Raw genomic sequence first — 18,045 nt, forward strand, 5'->3', positions numbered from 1 at the left:
CTGTTGCTATGCCAGGACCTCGTCACTGATTGGCTGCCTGCAGCGCAGTTCAGCAGAAACCCATATTTTTAATAGATGTTTTGATTTTTAGAATAAAAATCCAGAACAATGTGCGTTATCGGGGGCCACCGCCACCGATTCACACTGGAGCCGTTCCTCCAGACACCACAGAAGAAGAAGACCAGACACATGGCATTGTGGTCAACCCATTTATTATAAAAAAAACATCGTGTGGACGTCGTTTCTGGCGTCCGGTGACAGAAAACTGTGCAATTCTTTCTCAGTCAGGACTCAGAGCAGCACAGGACTAAAAAACTGTAAAAAAACAACAAAACATAAAGATCAACGTGAAAAAACGTGAGTCAGAGTCTTCTGATTGGATCAAGAACAAAGGGGGTGGAGTCACAGCTGATGTGCTTCTGAAGGTTCTCCTTTGGAGGCTGCTGGAGGCGCAAGGCAAGGAGGTGAGGAGAGGAGGAGGGGGGGACGGAGGAGGGGGGAGGGGCAGGAGGAGGACGGAGGAGGGGGGAGGGGCAGGAGGAGGACGGAGGAGGGGGGAGGGGCAGGACGAGGGGTGGGATTAGCAGCAGGAGGAGGAGGAGCATGTCTGATCACACTGAAAGCAACAGGAAGCCTGAGGAGTTCCATTCAGCACTTTAGCCTGATAGCCTGTTAGCTCGTTAGCCTGCTAGCTCGTGTGTTTTGTGCTTCACGACTGGCAGAAAAACAGGAAGTGAGGTTTTATTGCTCGGCGTGACGCTTGTGGAGCAGTGGGCGGGGCCGCCTCATGCTGAAGGGGGCGGGGCCGCGTCGTGCGGTGGAGCAGTGGGCGGGGCCGTCGCCTCACGCAGACGGGGACGGGGTGTCGGGGTCCGGCTCATAGTGGTACGTAGCCTGAGGTTGGCTGCTGAGGGCGGGGCCGTCTTGGGCCGGCCCCCCGCCGGGCGCCGGGCCCCCACCGGGGTCCAGCTCGTCCACCTGCGGCCCCGGCGGCCGCAGGACCACCAGCTGGTCCTGGGGGATGTCGGCCGCCGCGGCCGCCAGGTTGGTGCTGGACTTGGACTTGACGCACTGGAAGTCCACGTGGCGGCTCTTCCCCTCCTCCTTCTCCCACGACATCCGGATGAACGGACGCTGCACGTAGTTGTAGATGACCTCCGGGCGACCCCCGGGCCGCCGCTTCACCTTCTCCTTATAGGTGGGATAGCCTGCCGGGGGCGGGGCAAAGACAGGAAGTGAGGACAGGAGCGGCTTCAAAGGTCCAGTTACACTTCATCCACGCTAAAAGGCTAACATGCTTATAGCGTCATCTGCTAACAGACTAACATGCTAGCAGCTTGATAGGCTAGCAGGCTAACAGCGTGATATGCTGACAGGCTACCAGGCTAGCAGATTGATATGCTAACAGGTTAACAGTCCAACAGGCTAACAGCATGACATGCTAATAGGCTAACAGCCTGACATGCTAACAGGCTAACAGCCCGACATGCTAACAGAGCTGCAGACCCTCATGACCTCGTCTACAGAGTGAGAGCACTGACCTTCGATCCCGAGGCGGATCTTCTTCAGACCCCGGTCCTTCAGCACAGACTTGGCCACGTCTCGGTTCTCGATGTACTTGAAGAAGCGGTAGAGCTTGGTGCTGTAGATGACTGCAGGACAGGAGACAGGAAGCAGCGGTCAGGAAGAGTTCCTCCGTTCTGCTCCCCCCCGGCTATGTTCCAGGTCAGTGGGTTCTCCAGACTCACTCTGAGAGTACTCCTCCCCCATCTGAGGCGGGTACTCCTCGTCCCAGTCCACCACGTCGTCGTCCGTCAGCACCACCACGTGACACTCTCGCTCGCCGCTCTGGGCGCTCGCCACCATCAGGGGGAGCACCATCTCCTCCAGGTAGCTCTCGAACTGACACCGGGCGCCGTCATTCGACAGCTCGTGCATCAGGGCGCCTGGAGGACACACACACACAGACACACACACACACACACACACACACAATGTGAGCTTCATTAAAGATACAGAATGCTGTAATACCAGAGTTCACCACCAGGTGATGCAGACAGTCACTACACAACACTCCAAAAGGAGGAGGAGGTGTGTGTAAGTTTCTCTCAGAGTGTGTACGTTTTTCTGTGTCTATCTGTGTGTGTGTGTGTGTGTGTGTGTGTGTGTGTGTGTGTGTGTGTGTGTGTCCATGAATGCAGTTACAGTCCCTGCTCTCTGAGCTCTGGAGATAATCTGATTCTGAGGCTCTGTTCTGGACCGAAGGTTCTAAATATCGCCGTGCTGCTTGTTCAGCTCACAGAAGATTTAGCATCTTTAAATAGCGTCTTTCTCAGACACCAACACGCTGGACACACTCTGGACACACCCTGGACACACTGAAGAAACGAACAACACCTGGATGAGGGAGAACTGATGCTAAACATGTAGCCGCCAGTTAAACATGTAGCCATAAGCTAATGCTAAACATGTAGCCACCAGCTAATGCTAAACATGTAGCCAACAGCTAATGCTAAACATGTAGCCACCAGTTAATGCTAAACATGTAGCCACCAGCTAATGTTAAACATGTAGCCACCAGTTAATGCTAAACATGTAGCCACCAGCTAATGTTAAACATGTAGCCACCAGTTAATGCTAAACATGTAGCCACCAGCTAATGCTAAACATGTAGCCACCAGCTAATGCATTTAGCCATAAGCTAATGTTACACACGTAGCCACCAGTTAATGCTAAACATGTAGCCACCAGCTAATGCATTTAGCCATAAGCTAATGTTACACACGTAGCCACCAGTTAATGCTAAACATGTAGCCACCAGCTAATGTTAAACATGTAGCCAGCAGTTAAACATGTAGCCACCAGCTAATGCATTTAGCCATAAGCTAATGTTACACATGTAGCCACCAGTTAATGCTAAACATGTAGCCACCAGCTAATGTTAAACATGTAGCCACCAGCTAAACATGTAGCCACCAGTTAATGCTAAACATGTAGCCACCAGCTAATGTTAAACATGTAGCCAGCAGTTAAACATGTAGCCACCAGCTAATGCTAAACATGTAGCCACCAGCTAATGCTAAACATGTAGCCACCGGCTAATGTTAAACATGTAGCCAGCAGTTAAACATGTAGCCACCAGCTAATGTTAAACATGTAGCCATAAGCTAATGCTAAACATGTAGCCAACAGCTAATGCTAAACATGTAGCCACCAGTTAATGCTAAACATGTAGCCACCAGCTAATGTTAAACATGTAGCCACCAGTTAATGCTAAACATGTAGCCACCAGCTAATGTTAAACATGTAGCCACCAGTTAATGCTAAACATGTAGCCACCAGCTAATGCTAAACATGTAGCCACCAGCTAATGCATTTAGCCATAAGCTAATGTTACACACGTAGCCACCAGTTAATGCTAAACATGTAGCCACCAGCTAATGCATTTAGCCATAAGCTAATGTTACACACGTAGCCACCAGTTAATGCTAAACATGTAGCCACCAGCTAATGTTAAACATGTAGCCAGCAGTTAAACATGTAGCCACCAGCTAATGCATTTAGCCATAAGCTAATGTTACACATGTAGCCACCAGTTAATGCTAAACATGTAGCCACCAGCTAATGTTAAACATGTAGCCACCAGCTAAACATGTAGCCACCAGTTAATGCTAAACATGTAGCCACCAGCTAATGTTAAACATGTAGCCAGCAGTTAAACATGTAGCCACCAGCTAATGCTAAACATGTAGCCACCAGCTAATGCTAAACATGTAGCCACCGGCTAATGTTAAACATGTAGCCAGCAGTTAAACATGTAGCCACCAGCTAATGTTAAACATGTAGCCACCAGTTAATGCTAAACATGTAGCCACCAGCTAATGCTAAACATGTAGCCACCAGTAAAACATGTGGCCACCAGCTAATGCTAAACATGTAGCCAGCAGCTAAACATGTAGCCATAAGCTCATGCTAAACATGTAGCCATAAGCTAATGCTAAACATATAGCCACAAGCTAATGCTAAACCTGTTGCCACCAGCTAATGCATTTAGCCATAAGCTAATGTTAAACATGTAGCCAGCAGGTAAACATGTAGCCACCAGCTAATGCTAAACATGTAGCCACCAGCTAAACATGTAGCCACTAGCTAGGGATGTCCCGATCAGGTTTTTTTGCCACCGAGTCCGAGTCCTATCATTTTGAGTATCTGCCGATTCCGAGTCCCGATCCGATTCTTTTCTAATATAGTAAAATATGTACATTATTGATAAAAAAAAAATAAAAAACTTATGAAAAGTTCTCCTTTTTTATTTTCTTAACATCAATTCAAAGCAACACCTAGAACTGTGCATTTCTGTGACTAAAAATAACAATCAGAAAATAAAGACATTTTCTCTGTAATTACATGTTTCTGTAGCGCGGAAAACCTAAACACATCTCATTTAACCCATTAAAGCCGGGCACGCATGAAGCACGCTTCAGTGTGCAGCAGTGGCCACAAACGTTCAACACAGAGTTAGGAGGCAGAGCAGCAACACGATCTGGACCTGGAAACAGGATCAGTCATGCATGTGCGCCAGTTTGATGCATTTCATTGCCCAAGAAACAGCTGATTAGCGCAAAGAAGAAGAAAAAAAGACCGGGCGTCAATGGTAGAACTGTGCAACAGCGCTTCCGGGTTTAATGATAGAATTGTGCAACAACGCCACTATCGTAAATGCGTCCTGGCTTCAATGGGTTAAAAGGAAATTAAAGAAAAAAATAAACATATGTATCCAAACGAGTCCAAATCGGGAGGACACTTCCGATCCCGAGCGAGTCTGTAATCACGTGATCAGGGCCGGTGTCCGATCACGTGATCGAATCAGGACATCCCTACCGCTAGCTAATGCTAAACATGCAGCCAGCAGGTAAACATGCAGCCTCCAGGTAAACATGTAGCCTCCAGGTAAACATGCAGCCTCCAGGTAAACATGTAGCCTCCAGGTAAACATGTAGCCTCCAGGTAAACATGCAGCCACCAGGTAAACATGCAGCCTCCAGGTAAACATGTAGCCTCCAGGTAAACATGCAGCCTCCAGGTAAACATGCAGCCTCCAGGTAAACATGCAGCCTCCAGGTAAACATGCAGCCTCCAGGTAAACATGTAGCCTCCAGGTAAACATGCAGCCTCCAGGTAAACATGCAGCCAGCAGTAAACTCTCAGGTAATCCTGCTGAACAGCCTGACTGAATAGAGATGATTCTGTTTGAACTGCTTGATGTGGGCCGATCAGCTGATCGGTCCTCTGAACCCGAGTCGTGACCTGGAGGCGTCAGAGCTGCTGAGTCCAGAACCGAGGCTCCGTCAGCAGCGCCGAGGCTGAGAGCTGATCATGACCTACTTAGAGCAGCAGCAGCTCCTCCTCCTCCTCCTCCTCCTCCCACACTCTGCTGCCAAACACAAACACAGCTGATGCACATGGAGGAGAGGATGAGGAGGATGAGGAGGAGGAGGAGGAGGAAGAGTAGCTGGGAGCAGGAGACGAGAAGAGGCTGGAGCTCCTATGAACAACGTTCTCATCACGTTATATAATCGTGTTCTGGAACCTCTTCATCATTCAACGTTAGAGGAAGACTACTGATATTTGTAGTTTTATGTTCTAACACCCCCCCCCCATACTCACTCAGGTCTCTGCACTTGATGGTGCTGTAGTTGAAGGCGATGCAGAGGTAGTCACATGCCTCCCTCAGCTCGGGGATGGAGACTCCGTCAGGACAGCGGATTACTCCACTCTTGTAGTAATCCTGCCATGAGGCGGAGAGCGGGCGCAGGCGGAGGTTCAGGCACAAGCAGCAGCGGCGGCGGCGGCAGCGGAGAGAGAACAGGACGCCATTATTACCACCGCTTCACTCAGAGAGGAGGAGGAGGGGGGGGGGAGGGGGGGGGGCTGAACCGGCTGTCGTCACGCTGTGACGCTGCTTCCTCAACTAAACCATCCTGGAGGTGGAGCCCCCGGAGGAGGGAGGAGGGAGTGGAGACCGTCCAGCCACTCTGGATCTGTGGTTTGGACTCGTCCAGTCTCTGGGTCTCCGTCCGACCTTCGTCCCGCTGATCAGTTCAGGAGGACTATGCCTGTCCTCAGGGTATTTATGGATCCACTCATTGATCAAACGGCTGCTGTGAAGGTGAGACAGAACCTCTGGACGGCAAAACGTTTAGAGGTCACATAAAGGTCACCTGGAGAGGTCAGAGGTCATTTTAGGTTCTTGTGAAATTTCACCTCAAAACTTGATTTCAACAACTGCCAATGAATAGTGGATTCAAGTCTCTCCCTGTCCCAGCAGTTGACCCGTGTCTCTCCCTGTCCCAGCAGTTGACCCGTGTCTCTCCCTGTCCCAGCAGTTGACCCGTGTCTCTCCCTGCCCCAGCAGTTGACCCGTGTCTCTCCCTGTCCCAGCAGTTGACCCGTGTCTCTCCCTGTCCCAGCAGTTGACCCGTGTCTCTCCCTGTCCCAGCAGTTGACCCGTGTCTCTCCCTGTCCCAGCAGTTGACCCGTGTCTCTCCCTGTCCCAGCAGTTGACCCGTGTCTCTCGCAGGTCAGACTGTCTCCTGGTTGCTCTCGACGCTGAACGAGCTGCAGAGCGAAGGAGAAGAGGAACCGAGTCTCACCAGGATGGCTCTGAAGACGGTGGAGCTGATGCCGTCCGCCACCTCGAACTCTCCCTTCTCGTTGGGCCGGGTGAAGTTGTTTTCCCGGCCGGAGCCGAACATCCTGAAACACACACAGACGAGGCAGGTGTTCAATTCCAGGCCGAGGTCTGCGCCTCAGCTTCTAGACCAGGACCTAAAGTTAACCGAAATTTACTACGACAACCGACGTCATTCTGCCCAAGACGGGATATTCGGTGTTAAAATAAAATCTGTGTTCATGTCCCTTTAAGGCGTGACTCCGCCCACTCCTGTTTAAAATGACAGTGAGTGTCAGAGCAGACAGACGCCTGTCAAACCTCTGGACAGACATGATCCCTGGACACTTAGCATGGCCACATGCTAGTTTAGCTGCTACCGGCTACAAGCTAACAGCCTGCAGGGCTCCAGATTAAAGGTCATCCGACCGTCGGGACAGTAAAACTCCTGATCAGCTGACCGATCAGCTGACCGATCAGCTGACTGATCAGCTGACTGATCAGCTGACTGATCAGCTGACTGATCAGCTGACTGATCAGCTGACTGCTGCTGCAGAAGCTCTTCATGCTGTTTTATTCAATAAGACCAGATCTTCTGCTGCTGTTAGTTTACATCCGAGTCCTGCTCCAGGTCTTCCTCTGGAAGGACAGGGTGGCAGAGAGACAGAGAGACAGCGCCATCTAAAGGCCTGGCAGGGAACTGCTGTCCTCAGGGTGTGTGTATATAGATATTTCCTGTAGTGTGCTGTGTGGACAGGGTCCAGGAGGAGGTCTGGGCTGGACAGGGTCCAGGAGGAGGTCTGGTCCAGGAGGAGGTCTGGGCTGGACAGGGTCCAGGAGGAGGTCTGGGCTGGACAGGGTCTAGGAGGAGGTCTGGTCCAGGAGGAGGTCTGGGCTGGACAGGGTCTAGGAGGAGGTCTGGGCTGGACAGGGTCCAGGAGGAGGTCTGGGCTGGACAGGGTCCAGGAGGAGGTCTGGGCTGGACAGGGTCTAGGAGGAGGTCTGGGCTGGACAGGGTCTGGACAGGGTCTAGGAGGAGGTCTGGGCTGGACAGGGTCTAGGAGGAGGTCTGGGCTGGACAGGGTCTAGGAGGAGGTCTGGTCCAGGAGGAGGTCTGGGCTGGACAGGGTCCAGGAGGAGGTCTGGGCTGGACAGGGTCCAGGAGGAGGTCTGGTCCAGGAGGAGGTCTGGGCTGGACAGGGTCCAGGAGGAGGTCTGGGCTGGACAGGGTCCAGGAGGAGGTCTGGGCTGGACAGGGTCCAGGAGGAGGTCTGGGCTGGACAGGGTCTAGGAGGAGGTCTGGGCTGGACAGGGTCTAGGAGGAGGTCTGAGCTGGACAGGGTCTTGGAAAAAGTCAACTCTCAGATTTGTAGCTTAATTCAGTCAAAAGCTGTTATTAAATCTTTACTTCTTTCATTCAATATTTGTAACTAGAACTGTTTCCAGTGGAAAATATGAGACAACTGCTGCTGGATGCTGAGGGGGACGGGTGGGGACGGGTGGGGACGGGTGGGGACGGGTGGGGATCCTGATCGAGGTGAACTGCTCAATATGTCCTGATATTGATCTGGGGCCACGTGGCCCGGCTGGAGATGGAGGATCCAGACAGGAAGGAGGACGGGCAGAGCCACGTGGTTTGACACCAGCCTCTCCGGAGCGTCTCACCTCCCCAGCATGGTGTTGGGCTGCGCCGTGAAGACGGCCGGGTCCACCACGAAGCGGGTGTTGTCCACGATGAGTGTCACCCTCTCGCCGTGCCGCGGCACAACGCCGCCGCCGGCGCAGCGGGGATCCTTGCCGCTCAGCTCGTACACGTAGATCATGTCCAGGGGGCCCGGGCAGCGAGGGGCGGGGCCTGCAAACGAGGCTCCGCCCACATGGGGGTAAGGGAGCGACACCCGCGGAGGGCGGGGACTGGAGGACCTGGAGGAGGAGCCTCCGTCACCTCGTTCACGATCTGTGAGGAGGAGGAGTTAAAGAAGAGGGGGAGGAGTTAAAGAAGAGGGGGAGGAGTTAAAGAGGAGGAGTTAAAGAGGAAGAGTTAAATAAGAGGGGGAGGAGATAAAGTGGAGGGGGAGGAGTTAAAGAGGAGGAGTTAAAGAGGAGGAGTTAAAGAAGAGGGGGAGGAGATAAAGTGGAGGGGGAGGAGTTAAAGAAGAGGGGAGGAGATAAAGTGGAGGGGGAGGAGTTAAAGGGGGAGGAGCCTGACCGTGCTGCCTGGTGGGGGACGTCAGGTTCCGGATGCAGGGCGTCAGCTGTCCGTCTCGCTCGTGGGAGGAGTCTCTGGACCGGTCGCTGGAGCGCCGCCGCTGTTCCCGCCGGTGTTCCGCCGCTCCGCGCTCCCTCCCGCCCCCGAGGGGCCCGCCCAGACCCCCGGCCCCGTAAAGACTCATGGAGCCCGCCTGCTGCTGGAGGCCCAGGTCCAAACCACACTGCTCAGAGCTGGAGACACAGAGGACGGCGAGACGGGGAGACAGTCAGAAATACAGGCAGAGACAGTCGCGACCGCTGGCCCAGTCCGGGTGTTTTTTTCACTTCTACTAAAAACATGGGGACGCCGTACGAAGCGATCCGGCTCGGTCCGGGTCTCCAGGGAACCCTGGTGAAGTGGATCACTCAGTATCCGAGACATGAAGGTCTGGGGTTCGAGTCCTGGGCTCCACTGGACTCAGGCATAGAGGCAGAAAACTGCTAAAATCATATCAATCTGTTCTGAACTGCAGTTAAAACTTCATGATGCTTCATCAGATCTAGTTTCTGTTTGAAGCTTCCTGAGCCGCATTGAAGGTTCTTTATGAATCCAGATCTGCTGGACTCGAGGAAAATCTCTGAAACGGTTCTAAAGGCTGCAGAATCCTGGTCTGGAGGTTTTTACTGAAATGGACTGAAAAGAAAAAAGATCCGGAGAGGACGGAGACAAAGCGTCTCAGCAGACGGTTAGTGCTCTGAAGACTGGAGCTTCTTCTTACAAATAAATTAAATGATTTAAAAGAAAAAATGAATCCTTCGAGCAGAGAACCACGGAAGAACTTCAGGTTCCGTCTGAACAGCAAAAACCTTTGTGTCTGAAACCGCAGCAGACCGGGAGGTGTCCTTGAAGGACGGGGTCACCACACACACACACACACACACACACACACACACACACACACACACACACACACAGACACACACACAGACACACACACACACACACACACACACACACACACACACACACACACACACACACACACACACACACACACACACACACACACACACACACTTCACGTCCAACAGGGTTTTAATTCTGAGCAATAAAGGGATGACAGAATAAAAAGTGAAGGTGTTTGTAGAGCTGGACCGGCAGCTGGACAGGACCGGCAGCTGGACAGGACCGGCAGCTGGACAGGACCGGCAGCTGGACCGGACCGGCAGCTGGACCGGCAGCTGGACCGGCAGCTGGACAGGACCGGCAGCTGGACCGGCAGCTGGACAGGACCGGCAGCTGGACCGGCAGCTGGACAGGACCGGCAGCTGGACCGGCCGCTGGACCGGACCGGCAGCTGGACCGGCAGCTGGACAGGACCGGCAGCTGGACAGGACCGGCAGCTGGACCGGCAGCTGGACCGGACCGGCCGCTGGACCGGACCGGCAGCCAGTCCATCAGCCGGTCCAGGACGGGGCAGACAAAGGACCTGAGAGTTCAGCATCTCATCTTTCACGTGGCGGTGCAGATCTCCGGCAGGCAGGCAGGATTTCCAGTTTCCTGTTACCGGGCATCAGACCCCCCCCCCCGGGGGGGGGGGGGGGGGGGGGGGGGGGGGGGGGGGTGAAGCCGGGACGGGCTGCTTAACGGGATGAAACAAAGGCGGTGGTCCGGAGCTCCGGAGCGGCAGCAGCCCTGCAGTCTGTCGGTCTATTAAAAGCCCCGCTGAGGGTCCGATGCATTATTCAGGGTCTGCTGGGGGGGGGGGGGGGGGGGGGGCTGCACCAGCAGCACCAAGGACAAAGGACGCTGCAGACCGAGAGCAAGAGGGGTCTGACTCCGTGCTGCTGCAGCTGACCCGGGACAGCAGGCAGGATCCGGGACCGGGACCTGGACCAGGACCAGGACCGGGTCCGGGTCGATCAGGTTGAGAGCATGTGCAGGGGGGGTGGGGGGTGGGGGGCGGCTTACCGCTCCGTGTCGGACGGCCAGGTGAAGACGAAGCAGCAGGGCGCGAGCTGCGGGAGCACCGCCGCGCAGAAGCCTCCCGGGGCGGGCTTCCCGGCTTCAGCATCCCCGGTCATCACCCGCTGCCTGCGGACGCATCGTCCGGCAGAAACACGCTGACATCCGGGACCGGGACCGGGACCGGAGCAGAGACACGGGGACACCGTCTCCGCTTCAGACTCCGCCGGAGACAAACTGTGAATGGACGATCCGCGCTGCGTTCACGGCCGCTCCGAAACCGCACCCTCCACACCGAACACCGGCTCCGGCGGGACTGCCTCCCCGCCACTGCCACTGAGGGAGCGGGGAATCGGGGGCACCGGAGATACCGGAGGGGGTGGGTAAAGAGAGGGGGCACCAGGCACCAGGTACACTGGAGGAAAAATAAAAACTCCCCGGAAACGTTCCGGCTCTGCCGAGAGAAAGTGAATGACGCTGCGCTGCGTTCACGGCCGCTCGGAAAAAGCGCCACTTCCACATCTGACGCTGCGCTGCAGACACGAGGCTCGAGGACCAATAGCGGCCGTGAGGGGGTTCGGCCCGACGGACCCTGTACCGGGTCCCAAATCTGTCTGCTCCACTTCAACATGTGTAAAAAGTGACTAAAATGCTGTGAGGATGATTTCTTTCAACTGTGTCTCAAACAAAAAGCCTTAATCTCACTGACCGAACGCTCCAGCTGCACTTTGGCGACCGAGTGTTTGTTTTATAACAACTTTAAAATCCGTATGCAACAACTCGACACATCCCCCTCACCTGCACCCGCCGACACAAAACGCTACAGAACGCACGGTCCGTCTGCTCCATCCCAACATATTTGGTATCATATGAAACTAGAAAAGCTGCTCTTTAAAGCGATACTTCAACATTTTGGCAAATTGGCCCATTTAGCACAATTCCTTAGTCATTTCAAACAGCATACTTACTGTTTCTGTGAGGGTGAGCTGTTGTTTATTCAGAGGTGAGTCGGGGAAGGTTTTCGGGACGGACACAATGGAAGTGGATGGTATTTTTTCCCCCCTCGTCAAACTCATCAAATACACAATCCAACAACCCCAAAACACTTTGGTGGACACGTTATAATCCGCACATTCACTACGCTGTGGAATATTAATGCAAAATTACGAGATTGAGTTGTTTATGCCAAGATTGCTGAGACGGAACTACTTACTAAACATGGCGTCTGGGCGTAGTGATTTCTAAAGAAAAAGTAGTTCCCAGTATTTGCTTCAGTGTCGTAACGCTACAATATTATGTGTTGGTGTTCCACAGCGTAGTGAATGTGTGGATTATAACGTGTCCACCAAAGTGTTTTGGGGTTGTTGGATTGTGTATTTGATGAATTTGACGAGGGGAAACAAAAATACCATCCACTTCCATTGTGTCCGTCCCGAAAACCTTCCCCGACTCGCCTCTGAATAAACAACAGCTCGCCTCACAGAAACAGTTGTTTGAAATGACTAAGGAATTGTGCTAAATGGGCCAATTTGCCAAAATGTTGAAGTATTGTTTTAAGACGAAACCAGGCAGAATATTCTCTGAGCCGACCAGCTCCTGTCAGGGGCAAAACTACGGAGCCCCGGACATGACATGGTGAAAAAAAAAATTTAATTGTGGCAACAAAATAATAAATCGTGCGCACAAATTACTAATTCATTCCCACGAATTAGTTATATTGTTCATTCACTGAACAGTCCAGTAAAGTTAGCAGCATGTTGACAGATACGGACTTTCAGTCTCAGTAACTCTTTAACAAAACATCAGTAACACACAAAGGAGCCTCCAGCCCCTCGTTGTGAGCTGGACTGTTTGCTACAAGCTCATTTTTATTAAAAGTATCTGTCTATCAAGCAGTAGAAACAATATTGATTTCTATAAGCAGCGGTGGTGCTGCGGGGTTAAGGGACCGTCTACAATTTACAAGACGCTGCAACAGTGAAGACAAATACCACAAAAAAACTAAAACAAAACAAAAAACAACGTGATACCACCACTGGGATTCACTGCAGTGTTACCATAATCACCACAACCTTCATTTGTCTCCTATCAAATTTATTGGATATGGTATTTGTCTTCACTGTTGCAGCGTCTTGTAAATTGTAGACGGTCCCTGAACCCCGCAGCACGATGGCTCAGTCATTTATAAAAATGTATTTTATACTGTGCACAATTATAAGTTTCTAGGGGTGGGACGAGACACAAAGTCCACAAGACGAGATGTCTCACGAGATTGAATCCACGAGATTGAGACGAGACGAGACGAGATGGGGGGGGGGTTGGTGCTGAGCTGTGGGGAGCGGTGCGGTACTCACATGCAGCGTCGGAGCGGCGCAGAGCAGTGCTCACACGGAACACGGAGCGTCGGGGCGCCCCTTGTACGGCCACGGCGCCCGCCCTGTACACTGCGCCCTAGGCGGCCGCCTAGTTCGCCTATTCTCATTCAAACTGCGGCGCACAGACGACGCCATGACTGCATTTGCACTTCCTGCCACTAGGTGTGCTGTTTGCATGTTCAACCTTATTTTACTCAGACACCACAGAGGAAGAAGGGCGCCGCAGCCGCTGCTGGCTCTCTGCATGTTGTTAGAAAAAGAGTGTGAGACGACAAGACGTGGGAAAATGTTCATTGATGCGATGCAGCGTTTTTTCAATAAAAGAGAAGAACTGAACGACCGTTTCCGCACATTTTCTTTACGTCGTATCAATTAAACTGTATCACAGTAGTTTGTGGACTCAAAAGACCAAGATTCCTCCAACATGCGCAGAACATTATTTCATGTCCCTTTCGACCGGCTTTTTAAATATGAATATGAGCAAAATGTGGAGCAGCCAGAGAGCACGTCGCTCGCCCAGCAGAGGAGAGTTAGCTCCGCAGCAGATATATCCACCGTCTGCTGAACATCCACCGGAAACAGCTCAACATGGAGGATGCTGCAGGACTCGGAGGCTCTCATTTTCACCCGACGGATAATAGCGTGCACAATTAAAGGGGCGTGGCTTGGTCGCTGAGACGTTGGATTAAAAAAAAAAAACTCTCTCTTTCAAAACTCCGGACACGAGCTTTAATAAAGAGTTACTGCCTGCATATAAACGTACTCAATCTCGCGGCATTTCGATCTCGCGAGATCTCGTCCCATCCACAGGTTTTAAACTTAAGGTGTTGAAATGATCCTCTGTTCTTGAATATAAATTGCTGATATTTCTAATTAACGAGCAACACTGACACCTGATCACCATGGAGGAATCTCCTCCCACCGCCAGCTTCATATTTCTTCACATCTTCATCAGAATCCATCACGTGGTTGGAAACAGAGACGCCAGACCAGGAATCTGCATCCTTTATGACCAAAGAAGTCTCAAATTCTCCTGGAGCCGCAAAACTTTAACCTTTAAGACGAGGCGAGCGCAGCGTCCAGAGCTTCAGGATTGATGGTGGTTTAGAAATACGTACAGAAACTGTATTTTTTAAGAAGTTTTAGGAACAACTTTGGATGGCAAACGTTTCAATTTATTTCCAGCTGTTTTTAAAACTGGTTTTGCAGGAAGGAGGAACATTCAGTCACTTTTTCATTTTGTCTCCTTTCCAAATCAGTTTTTCTACTTTTTGTTGTTATTTCAGCATATTTTTCCATTTTAGGTTTTTTTTTTTATCCAAGAAATCAAGGTCATTTTGAAAGCGATTTAAATGTAAACTGAATTAAAATGGTAGAGCCCATAGAGGGGATTTCACTCGGTCTGAAACGGTCCAGCCAATCAGCGTCGCCGCTTTTTGTTTTCAAATTTTTTTGGCGAATTCCGGTGGCTAAACCGGAAGTGACGCTATCGCTGCGCGTAGCGGAGATGACGGACTTTAACTTTAACCATCGTCTGAAAGCTGCAGTCAGTAAAGTTACAGCCGAAATACCAAGAATTACAACAATCAAGCAAGAGCCAGAGTCTGGCCTGGAGAGGGTCTGACAGGAAAAGACGTTTCCACGCGTCTTTGTGTGTAGAGAAGCTAGAGCTAAAGAGCTAATGCTAACCCTGAGAGAAGCTAACACATGTTGATGACGTATTTGTTTTGAAGCGCCGATTGGCTGCAGTGCCTGTCAGTCAGAGGAGGAACCGACGCCCCCTGCAGGGAGTTTCTATGGGCTCCTATCCAGACTGAGCCCAACTCCAAAATCCAAACGTGGATGAGGAGTGGGCGGGGCTGGTTCACAAGGCTAGAAAGAATCAGAGTAAAAAGCTAAGCTGAACGAACCACCAGGGGGCGCCCTGCCTTCAGCCACAAACACTGAAGCAACAAGGAAAATAACCGAGTTCTTTTTTTGTTTTTTAACAGCTGACATGTTATTAATGATAAACATCAAGAAAACAAAACAAAACAAAACAAAACAATTCAGTGACATTATCCAGAGAATTTAACCCTGAAAGGTACAACATGTGGCCCGCGGGCCAAACCCGGGACTTTACAGGGCCCGATCCAGGACAAGGGATGAAAGGCAGAGTCTAGAACCGCAAAGGAGGCAATAAACGCCATTTGATAGAAGAATCAGGTTCCTCAAGCCATTCATCCCCATTAAGTTACTGAGATCAATCATCAATAAACAGGATAAATCCTCCAATTTCTTTTTAATCATTTATTGTGAAGGAAAAGCCTCCTGCTGATGAACAGCGAACATTTCCACTGTCTGTGCTTCTTCTGGGACGATCCTGATATTACTTCACTGCTTTGAGACCTAGAGTCTCAGGATGTCCTGGAAGGACATTAATCCCCCCACTGTCCTCCATGTCCACTGTCCCTGCCCGCTCTGGCAGCAGGGAGGCCTGACCTCTTTCACATGGCCCGGTCCAGATGGAGGGGTCAGAGGTCATCGCTTCAGGTCAAGTCTTAGAGAATAGCGGTCAGGATTAACCAGGAGGACATCTGTCAGCATCCACAGGTCCAGGACCGATCTGGAGCCACTGGACCGCGGCTTGGACACCGGTTCTGGGAGATTTACATTAATCTCAAAGTTCAGAGGAAAACAAGAAGAAGCGGCTCCTTCATTTCTGACAACGTGTTTGATCTTATTGAAATTCTGCCTGTTAAACCCGCCGCGACCGCAGTTATAAACCTGGACCATCTGTGTGACATTTAGAGAGAATTATAAGATATTTAGATGAGGAATGCCTTCCACGTTTGAATCGCGGGACAGATGAAATGTTTTAGAGTTTCTTGAAGGCAGAATTCACTCAAACGGTCACATCCTCAGAATCTTCAGAGTACATTTAGTGCAGCCGAGGCGTCCATAAAACCAGCCGTTTCACAGGACTGAGATTAACCCTCAGTTAGTTTCTGTTAATTAAACATAAAACACATCGGGGAGACACTGAATATCTGATTTTAAACAGATTTGAACAGCTTTTTGGAGCCTTTAAACGAATTTCAGGCTTGTTGCTCTCGGAGTTAGCCGCTAGCCGCTAAGCTAACCCTCCACAGACACAAAGAAACTACTGATTAAAACGACTTTTTCCGACCTGTCCGCGTTCCATTCCGGCTCCAGGGCTCATCCGGCTGCCGGCGGCAGCAGCCTGAACATCCAGCACCGGGCTCAAAGGCCGAGAAAAGCGAGTTCTGCTGCCGGTGAATCCGCGGCTCCGTTTGTTTTGGTCTGACGAACGAGATCTCGTCCGGAAGTCTCGCGAGAAGAGCGCGATCCCGCCGCGGCCGCGCGTGTCAATAAACACACAAAAAACACACAATTAATCAGTAAAAACGCGTTTTAAAGACCAAATCTCAGAACACAATAATATTAAGCGTACAAGACAAGAAAACTAATGTCCAAAACAAGTTTATTTTCATCATTTCACTTAAAAATCCCTTATAAAAATAGACTTTTCTTCTCTAAACTGCTCCAGTGTTCAGCAGACTGAGTCCTCCAGATTCTGACTTTACAGTCAAACGTCAAGTAAAATGATGAGTCAGTAGACCAACAAACAAGAAATAAATTAAGCATCTAAGACACTTAAATGCTTCCTTTAATACATTTAAAGACACTGAATGATTCTGCCTGTTTATCAGGGGGTCGTTAAAATGTTCACAAACAAGACGAAATCTGCCGGTCCAGCTCCAGGCTGTGGATTAAAGAGAACTCCACCTGTCAGATCAAAGCGCATCAATAATATAAAGTCGGCCTCATGAAGGCACCGTCTCTTAAATATTAATAAATTCAAATAAATAAAGTAAAACTGGGGTCAATAACATGAGACAGGGAGAGACTGAAGGCAGGTCAGGACCGTCTGGACTGCAGCAGCTGGTCCAGGAGGTTCAGGGCCTGCTGGATCTCCTCTGGACTGAAGTCCCTCAGCGCCGCCTCTGCCTGGCTCCTCCACCGGGCCTCGTCCCGGGCCTCGTCCCGGGCCCCGGCCCCGGCCCCGGCGGCCGTGCGGAGGCCCCGGATCCTCGTCTGGAGCCACTCCCGCCGCTCCTGCGCCCGCCTGTGCTCGCCCAGGTCGTGCATCAGCTGCACTTCGCTCACCGTCCGCTTCCTGCAGCACCAGACACAGACGGACGTTTATTCAGAAAGACTGAGCTGAAACGAAATGTCCCGAGATGTTCATGATAACAGTTCATTCAGAGAAACGCCGGCAGGGAGACCTGCTGCTTCTACTCAGAACCGGATCACCTGTCCGGGGTCACAAGGTCACTGTAAATGAAATGAGTCCATCAGTCACACCGGGTCACATTAAGAGGCAGAGTTCAGTTTATCTCAAAGAAATCGACAATTTTTTCATTTTTAAATGTTTTGCTTTCAGAAATCCGAGTCCTCTACACTCCTTTACTTTGCTAAACTGAGTTATTTGGTCAATTCAGCTGATTTTTTCTTCTAAACTTCAGGTTTTAACCGTTTCCTCAGAGCTTCTGATCGTTACTGAACATCAAGCCTCTGTTTCTCCAGGATTTCCCTCCTCAGGCGTCCTGGAGCTGTCAGAGAGTGAAAACCCGCCGGGATCAGAGTCTGAGAGCCGCTTCACCTCAGAGGACGCCCGGCGCCGTGCACGTGCACGTGCACACTCAGCAGGACGACACACAGCCACAGCAGCAGTGGCAGCAGAGCCCGGCGCTCCATGATTCCTTTAGGACCTGTGAAAAGCAGACGTCTCAGAATCAGCTTTTATTCTGAAAATCCTCCATTGGGAAAAATAGCAAAAC

At 51.2% G+C, this 18,045-nt stretch overlaps 2 protein-coding genes across 7 annotated transcripts in view; both read right to left on the bottom strand.

The window, feature by feature from the left end:
- ppfibp2b (PPFIA binding protein 2b) overlaps positions 1-18,045 on the bottom strand; it is a 156,716-nt gene that overhangs the window by 82,126 nt on the left and 56,545 nt on the right. The window lies entirely within an intron of this gene.
- LOC115391849 (BTB/POZ domain-containing protein 10-like) lies at positions 202-16,516 on the bottom strand. Of its 2 annotated transcripts, none has more exons than XM_030096243.1 (8): positions 16,371-16,516; positions 8,880-9,112; positions 8,336-8,627; positions 6,654-6,756; positions 5,668-5,788; positions 1,749-1,946; positions 1,542-1,652; positions 202-1,208 (listed from the first exon to the last, which is right to left on the bottom strand). In XM_030096243.1, exons 2-8 carry the CDS (start codon positions 9,061-9,063, stop codon positions 844-846), a joined length of 1,374 nt encoding a protein of 457 aa, XP_029952103.1. In that variant the 5' UTR covers positions 9,064-9,112; positions 16,371-16,516; the 3' UTR covers positions 202-843. The 2 variants fall into 2 exon arrangements, with proteins under 2 accessions (XP_029952103.1, XP_029952102.1); XM_030096242.1 differs by lacking the exon at positions 16,371-16,516 and adding an exon at positions 10,833-10,955.

The sequence above is a fragment of the Salarias fasciatus genome, chromosome 7, assembly GCF_902148845.1.
Source record: "Salarias fasciatus chromosome 7, fSalaFa1.1, whole genome shotgun sequence".
In the NCBI taxonomy this organism is placed as follows: Eukaryota; Metazoa; Chordata; class Actinopteri; order Blenniiformes; family Blenniidae; genus Salarias; species Salarias fasciatus.